The sequence below is a fragment of the Parasteatoda tepidariorum genome, chromosome 6 (assembly GCF_043381705.1).
Source record: "Parasteatoda tepidariorum isolate YZ-2023 chromosome 6, CAS_Ptep_4.0, whole genome shotgun sequence".
Taxonomy (NCBI): domain Eukaryota; kingdom Metazoa; phylum Arthropoda; class Arachnida; order Araneae; family Theridiidae; genus Parasteatoda; species Parasteatoda tepidariorum.
The window spans coordinates 91507768-91517040 of NC_092209.1; the positions used below are offsets into that span (position 1 = coordinate 91507768).

The 9273-nt window shown below is 27.8% G+C and overlaps 1 protein-coding gene across 1 annotated transcript in view; it reads left to right on the forward strand.

Annotated features, from left to right (window-relative positions):
* The first annotated feature begins 4689 nt into the window (after nucleotides 1-4689).
* LOC107442029 (uncharacterized) overlaps nucleotides 4690-9273 on the forward strand; it is a 15900-nt gene continuing 11316 nt past the window's right edge. Inside the window, exon 1 of the mRNA XM_021145256.3 lies at nucleotides 4690-4986. Within this exon, the coding sequence (XP_021000915.1) occupies nucleotides 4900-4986 (87 nt within the window). The 5' untranslated portion in view covers nucleotides 4690-4899. The remainder of the gene's footprint in view (nucleotides 4987-9273) is intronic.

Sequence of the window (9273 nt, forward strand, 5' to 3'; positions counted from 1 at the left end):
TATTTGGATTTCGTCTTTTTCGTTGGCTCTCATTTTTCAAGGATGAATTTAAAGTTGCATTAAAGTTACCCAGTAAAGGTATATAATTAAACTTCGATAATATGATTGCTTTCAGATAAGCCAGATTTCGGAGGTCTTCCATGTTAAGACTCAAACACTAGCTTTTCATATTTTGTGAACGGCGCGAAAAGTGTTTCTGCGGTATCTGTTTCAATGCTGTACAGTGAGAAAAATAAACTATATCACATTGAGTAACTTTTTGTTCCAGTGTCCGGATTTTCACAAATTGAGTGACAATCTTAATTTTTCAAAAGAATGACTTCAATAGCTAGCAATAATTAATAACTAAGTATTTGTGACAAATTCTGTAGCTGAAAAGTTAGCTCCAATTCTCTTATCTGAGGCTCCCCGTTTGAACTGCTACGTTTGGCACTTAGTAAAAATCTGATCATTAGAAAAGGATATTCAGGGCTTTATTTTGAGTACTGCTTATACTTTTTATACTTAGTTAAATTAAAAGTATCATTTAAGACAAAATTTTCATAGGCATCAAATACAGAGATCTAGTTTAAAATGTAAGCAATATAGCTAGTCTGAAATGAGTCTAATTTTGATTGGTAATAAGGTTTTTCTTTTGCAGCATACATGAAAATTTTATGGTCACAAGGTATAGAATACCAGTTGAAAATTAATTACAACTTTGTTCGAAATGCGATCGAGGATAAGTTCTATTTTTTTAGTGGAAAGGAATTTTGCATAAAGCTTTAGTGAAACAAAAACATTAATGGTATTCGTTGTCAAAAACATTAAGTCGCTAAATTACAATAAGTTTAAGCACTTAGGCTGCGGCGATAATGTAGGACTGATAAAATTAGATTCTTGAAAATGTTTATTCGTGTTTTGGTGAACTTGAGATTTTTTTTTCACTATTTTAATTTTTTTTTATTAAAAATGTATAGCGCATTAACTTTGCTGTTTTAGAATTTTTCTTTTCAAGCACGGACAAATAAAATGCAGAAATAAGGAGGAAAATTAGCAATAACCATACTTTGTTAATACTATATTGCAGAAAAAGGAATTAAATTTTATAAATTTAGAAATAGAAAACTATTTACTCATAATACTAGAAAAGAATAATGATGAGAATAGATATGGGAATTTAAATATTTAATACATAGAAGAAAAAAACGATGAAATAAACTTGAACTAGTAAGTATTACTTAATATAAATATTACTAAACATAATCTAGTAAATATTTACTTAAAAAGAAAATCATTCAACTCTAATTGTTTTTTGTAACGATAATGAAAAGATATTTTTAAATAGATTATATTTAAGAAAACATTGATTTTTTATGATGTAATATCGAATAATAAAATCATTCCCTCTATATCTAGATGTATACTATTTCTATCCAATCTGTGACTGATTTCAATTAAGTTTTAGGCTGTAATTGAGCATTATTTTAACTTAAACATGATGTGTAGCATTTTTAAAGTGCTTATCCATTTAAATTTTTTTCCTTTTTGATAGTTAGGTTGTTACTTCCAGTAGTGCTTTCACAAGGTGAGTTTGTCATTTCTTGTTAATGGTTTTCTTTTGCTGTGATAATACTTTTAGTAATCTAATGCGGTTATAACCTATTTTATTTCATCTTAAAGTATTTTTCTTCAAATATTCTTCCAGTTATGACATTAGCAGCTAGACTCTGTCGCAACCAACGTTTTAACTCAAAAATAAACCACACAAAGGAACTGACATGTTTTTTTTTATGATGGAAAGGTCGCTATAATAGGGGTCATATTAAAAAAATTAGACTGTATTACAATTTATGCAAATTTAATAAGGCATTCAATCATATAATTAAACAAATTTAGAATTTTATAATATTTATAGAATATGGTTTGGTTTATCTTCATTCTTGGAAGATTTCTTTTTGCTCTTTCTTTACAGATGTGGAATTAAATTCAGCACTTCCCCCTTTTTTTTTCAGTAAGTCTTCTCTTTTTCCCCATCCAATGTCCGAATAACTTCTTCGAGGTGATGAATGCTAGCTATCTTTGTTGCTAATTCTTGTTCAACATTCTTTTAACCTTTTAAATAAAAACAAGAAAGAATGTACAAATACACTTCTCACATTTTTTTTTTTTTAAGAACAAGATATTACTATTTAAGGTTGTTTAAATAAATAGCTACCCTTAGAATAAACAAAAGAGCCCTATTAACCTCACTCAAGGCCAACATGAACTCAGATGAAGTGAATCAATTTAACGTAAAATTAATAATGCACGAAGGAAATTTCTGTTTTAGGAGACTATAGATTTTACGATCCCAAAAACAAAATATACAGAATTACAATCACATATTATGAACCGTTCATATCTGGTGGTTACCTCTGGTTTTATGCTCCGGTATCCATTGGTTGACATTGTAATGCGATACGTTAAAAATAAATACAAATAGGAAGTACAGGGTGTTCCAAAATTATCTTTACAGCTTTAAAAATTCATAACTTCGAACATAAACAAGATATATATATTCTGTCTTTTGCATGTATTACTGCAACTAATAAAGTTTTTTTTCTTCAATAAGCTGAGAAGTTATAAGTGAGGATGTGGACACCACAACAGAAATCTCAATGCGTCTCGTGGTTCATAGAGACGAAATCAGATACACAGGTTCAACGGAACTTCGGGACAAATTTCCAAAGAGACCCAATCCAATCCAGACCCTCCATCCGTGCATGGCACACAAGCTTCATGAGCACCGGATCAGTATTGCATAAAAGTGGAGCCGGACGACCCAGCACAAGTCCAGAAAATGTGGAGCGAATACNTGTAATGCGATACGTTAAAAATAAATACAAATAGGAAGTACATCAAAAAGATCTCCTGAATTGAAACCCTTTTACATGTATGTTTAAATATAAAAGTATTGCCTATGCAAAGCAGGTCATTATTAAAATACTGAAGTGCGTCTCAAAATTTGATCTAATCATTACAACATACTAATATAATGCTTGATATAATAAATATTCTATATATAATATATCGTCTAATTTAACCCATTGATACACGAACGTAAACAAGTGCAAACCGGTTTCAGTCGCATAAAAACACTAAAGCTGTATAGAGTATCATTAAGATTTTACATAGAGTGCGTCTAATAGTTTGGCCAGGGACAGTAAACTTGTAACTAAATGTAAGGAAAATCACGAATAAATTAAACAAGTCAAACTGGTACGTTGAAAAAAAAAAATCTGAAAAATGATTTCAGATGAAGTACATTAACAAAGCGACAAATGGCCGTTTTCTTAAAATAAAAAAATAATGACACTGTTCATTAAACGAAGGAATGAAACTCTCGATTGCAGATTCATAAAGGATAAAAACTAATCTACTATTAGTTCACAGGCCTGCATATTACTATCCTTATTTTTCCTGCATATTACTATCCTAAATCTTTTTCATTCTGTTCACCTAAAAATGACTAAAACGTATTCAACTACTTATGGAGGGTGCACTCTTAGCAACCCTACATGAATAAACGAACTGCTAAGGAATCATTTTTACCCTATTTCAGTTTTTAATTGAAATACTATGCTGCTTTCTTAAGTTATGTTAATTTGTCTGAAATAACTAAACAAAATATGAAATATACTTGTTTTTAATTCAAAGTCTAGGAGTCGAACGATTAGTCGTCACTCACTCATTAAAACTGATTATTTCATTCAAGTGACCAAGGTTAAAGGAATACTTTTTTTTAAAGACTATACATTTATGTTTGAAACTTTTTGTTCTAATATTAATGACATACTTTTCAGCGATTTTTTTTTTATTTTTTAAATTGAGTTTTTTTCGAGTAGAGTTCGCACCAAGCGGGAAAAAAACGTCTGCAGTATTTTCTCTTCTGTTTAATATTTCTCAAACAGCCTAAAATGTCTTTAGGTTATTAAAGAAATATGCGAAGAATTAATGAATCACACTAAACTTGTTTGTTACGACAAACCTTTAACAATGAACCAATAAGCCTTCACTGAGTGAACCAATTGGAGGCTTATTGAAGCAATGAATGTATTTTCCAGTTAGTCTAATGGCATATGAACTTACTGTGTCAAAGTGATTCAAAAAATTCTGAAAACTTTTCAAATTTGTCTTATGACACCTTTCTAAATAATGACTCCGAATCATTCAACAAGATTACGAGATATGCGCCAAATTTTTGATTTATTACAATTAGAGTTTTGAATAAAATATTTGCAATTTACAGTTGTAAGAAAAAACCACATCAAGGGACAGGTAGCTGTGTTAGAAAATAGCAAAAATAATTTGTTTTTTTTTTAAGCATGAAAATATTTTTAGTTCAGCTAAAAATAAGACTGTTTTTAAACTATTTATCCACTCTTATTTTCAACACTTTTCTTTTAAAGGCGAGAAGAAATTTGACCCCCTTTCACCCAGTGAGAACAACAATAAGAAAATTCCCGCCCGCCTTTCTATAAAAAAAATTTTATGGACTGTGAGAATCATATTAGAAAGTGAAATTGAAACATCAACGTTCAAAATAATAGTAAAAAAAAAAAATCACCGAAACTATTAAAATTCAAAATAATAAATAAGAAGGAAATGTGCGCATCGGTGGGTGGAGAAACAATCTGGTATATAAAGAGTTTCCTTTCGCATATCTTTGATAGTTTGTTCGAAGTGACTGTTTTAGGAAGATCCGTTATTTTCTATGGTGGAAGAATCTAAAGTGGGTCGGCTGTATATTTATTTCGGTGTGTGAGTGTTTCGGTTGAGTTGAGCTCTACTTTTCTTAGCAGATCTAGAGGTCTCTGGCGAAAATCTTAAACTTTCCAAAAATAAAAAGCCATAACGTCAAGAGCAAGGACGATAGTGATGTTGTTCATGGTCTTCATGAAGGACATATTTGCTGTCAACTCGAGCAAACGATTTCTGTGGATGCGTACCATGGCGGATACGCAGGTAAGCGAACTTTTCGGATCGTCTGCTTTTCCGGCCGTCGCTTGATTTCTCTTGGATATTATCTTTAAGATCGTTTGTGTACTTTTATAGACTTCATTAAAAAAAAAATTTTTTTAACTGTAAAAATACACTAACTATGCGTAAAACATTTATGAATATCTGGGTGATATAATATCGATAGTATACTATTATATCGTTATATGCTATTATATCGTTTAATTAAGATGCAGTAACCTGCGAAAAACGATTTTTCTAACATTAAAGTAAAGACTACTTCGTGGCATTTGTCCGTAAAAAATATCTTAAGGTATTTTATTTTGTTGAATAATAATGTCTGAAAGTTATTATTATAGCAATAAGGTTCTTTGAGCAAACGATTTTATAATTCTTATTTAGTATATATTTGACTTTACCCCATTACTAATTTTAATTTTTTTTAGACTAAAATAAGGAATGTATCATAAAAATTTCAGCTCGATAATTAATTAGTATTAAAATAATTTAGGTGTACAGTCCGCCAAAAGAAAAAGAAACAGAATATCATTTGATCTAATGCTAGGATTTTTCCCTTTCTAGGACTCAACCTCAAATATGCTAATTAATTAGAATAGTAAGAAGAAAATAAATATTAGTGACACAAAATGAATGTTTCTTTCATATCATTTACTGCAACTGGAGTAATGTTTTCACTGAAACTGAAATAATCATAGATGCAAAATATCTTATAATACTTTATGTTGCATAAAGAAAAATATATTTTTTAAATTAAAAAAATCAAAAATAATAACATTATTCAAGCAGACGAGTACTAAGAAATATTAATTATATAAAATTCCTTTTTCTTAGCTAAAAATATTTTTTGAAATTGACTATGAACAACCGTACTTTTTTTTTTAGCTCTTCTAAAATATTATTTTTTTGTTGGTGCTAATAACTTTTATGATTGTGACAATATTCCTTTTTTTTAATATCATTCAGAAAATTACTTTTGAAGGAAAATATTTTTGATAGAAAACAACATATCCTGGTACATACTTTCAATATTAGAAAGGACAAAATTATTCCTTTGTAATTTCAAGTCTTTGATATATGCACAATTTTTGAAGGATTCAGTCATTTTTTTATTATTTATTGTATAAACATGAGTTAAAAAATTTAATAAAGCAAGAATTTGAACTCGGTAAGATTTCAAAAAATTAAGAAATGAACTAATTTAAACTGATTAAGTTTTAAAATTTAAAAAAAAAAATTTTTAAAGAAATTTAAGCATCATTTTAGAATACAATTTAATTTATTAAAATTCATTTTTATATCATAAAATATTTTTAAATGAACACATAACATTTAAAAAATTAATAACTCGGAAAAAAAAACATGCTCCTTTTCAAAAATATTTTATTTATTCGCTCATAGCCAATGTAATATTTAATATTTTGCTACAAAAATGATAATTCGTAATACGATATGCATAAAAAAAGAACATTATACTATAATTAAATTTATTCAACATTTAGATAAGTAATTCTACAAGAAGAAAGTCTTATGCGCACATTAAATAAATTGTATTATTTGTAATATTACTGAAAGATAAGTTTTTCCTTTTGTTAATGCTTTCTCCCTTAAATTAGAACATTCGAGAATGCTAAAAAAAGTCTCAGATCGTAGTTTTAATTTATCGCTACCATAAGAATACACATTTGCAAAATTAGTTCTTTTAAATGCACAGTTATATATTTTCATTTTAAGTTCTGACAATTATATATTTTAAATTCTAATACAAACATAAATATGTTAAAATAATTTTAATAATATTTCAGAACAATCTATACGAAAATAAGTGCACTCATATATTTTCCTTTTTTTAAATAATTGGAATTGGATGGAATTTCATTGAAAATATATTTGAGAATAATTAAATTCTATTTTGGCACAATTTATTAAAAATGTTTTTAAAGATAGAGCAGTAAAAGTATATTCTAATAACTAATTTATGAACATTAGATATGAGTAACAATTAATAGTAATAAGTATTCGAAATATAATTCTGTGTATCAAGTGTTTAAAACTAAAATGCAACTATATATTTTCCTGTTTAAGTGATACACTTTTATGCAACAAAACTTTGATACAATAATGATCTTTAATACAATTTCACCAAAAAACATTTTAAAATAATTGAAATATTATTTCGGAGAAATCGATAAAGAAAATTATAAGAAATGAAACAACAAAAATGCACGTCAGTTCCTCATTTATTATATCTATAACAGTGGTTACCAACTGGCAGCTCGGGGGCAGCATCCGGCTCGCGAAGCCCTTTTTTGTGGCCCACGAACTAAACTATATTAGTTCTAGTTTTTTTGCAGACAATTTTCGTAAAAAATTAATATGAGCTTAAAACACTTTTCTTTCGTTTGAAAAAACTTAATTTCTTCATTTCTGTGAAATTTAACGGTGCAAAAAAAATTATTTCTCAGGTTTTGCATCCAAGAAAATATTTATTCAAATACGAAAATAATCATGTATATTGCTCTTTTTTATTTCGTTTTTTTTGTATTTTGTGAATATAATTTATCATGTGTGTATCAGAAATTTTCTCGAAGAAATTGTCCCTTTTAACTTTTTGAAACCACTTATTTTGGACGAAATTTACATTTGTAAATTTTAAAACACATAAAAGAATTTTCGTGAAATTTTTTTTGTTGCTATAATTCCTAATAAGTCGAAAAAAAATCTTAATTTATCACAGAATTAAATTTAGAAGAAGAAAAAAAATCTTCTCACTAAGTTTCTGATTAAGAGAAGATTCAAAATGATACGTAACAAGCATTATTTGTAATGCTTGTTATTTTGCTTTTGTTATTTTGCTTTTTAATGTTAAAAAAACTTTGATAAAAATCTGACAATAATATTTAATGTTCTTTCAAACATAAAAGAGTCCTATATAAAATTTTGATAAAGTTGCAGCCCGCCATTTGACTGGTGTTTTCAATTACGGCCCCCGCCCACACGTAAGTTGGAAACCCCTGATCAATAACATCCGATAAGAGCTAATTACCATATGAAGTATCAGGCGTATAAATCGCTACTACTTTATAGAATTCCTTTTCTAAAAATAATTTGATATAATTTCATTAAAAAATGTGTTAAAATGATAAATATTGCTATAGAATTATTTGTAAAAAAAAAAAAGTTGTGAAACTTAAGCTGTACAAATCAATTTTAATACTTCATTTTCAATTCAACCTAAATTAAAATTCATTCACACTCTAATTCTTAAAAGCAATTTAAATTTTAACTCGAGTTCGTAAGTTAAAATAATTTACATACAATTTCGGTACCTTTTATAAAAAAAAAATTAAAAAAAAAAAAAAAAAATAGGTATTAAAAATACATTTCAATCCTTCATTTTGTATATTAATGTAAGAATCATAGTAAAAATGTATACTTCAAATTATTCTAAATTGTATTACTATGCATCAAGTCGAGTGTTTCATTTAAAATGCAGTTACGCATAGATTTTTCCCTTTTTAAATTGCTTTAAATCAAATGATACGCATTTTTTTTAAGAATATTTTTAAATAATTAAAAACTATTTCAGAATCATTTATTAAAAAAGTAGTATTATAAAATGTGAAAATTTGTTCAAAATACATTATAAAGCTTATTTTACTGTCAACTACTGTGTAAAGTGTCAACATTATCTTTACACGAACAAATGCACAAATACACTCAATTGTTATTACGTCTTTCTCTTTTCAAAATATTTAAAATTTTATGTCCTTTGATCCTTTGTAGAGGTTTGCAAGTATTTTAATAGTTGAAAAAATCGATACAATAAAGTAAAGTATCGCAATTCGTTTTTTTATGGTCATCCCCATATTAATACGGGAAAAAATATGTATGGAGAAGAAAAAATAATAAGAGAGCAGATGAGGTGACCAAGATTCAAATCCCGGCGATGGCTAGTGAGTACGAATTAAGCTGCCGAAAAAAAGTATCCTTAGTGGGTAATAGAGGGTGGTAGGGGGACAATGGGTGAAAATATCCTTGCTCTTTGGCTAACCGTGAGAGATTTTCGTCTTTTTTCTCTCTATGTAGCTTTCGTTCCATCAAAAAGTCATCCACAAAGGATAGTGCTCTTCTGAGTAGCGTTGAAAGGCAAAGGAGTCAACAGAGTGATTGTTATTAAATAGGTTACAACACGTTACCCATTTTCATTTCTTAAAAAAAAAAAAATCTAAATTTTGATTTATGATTTATACAGATTTTTAAGTGATACACTTT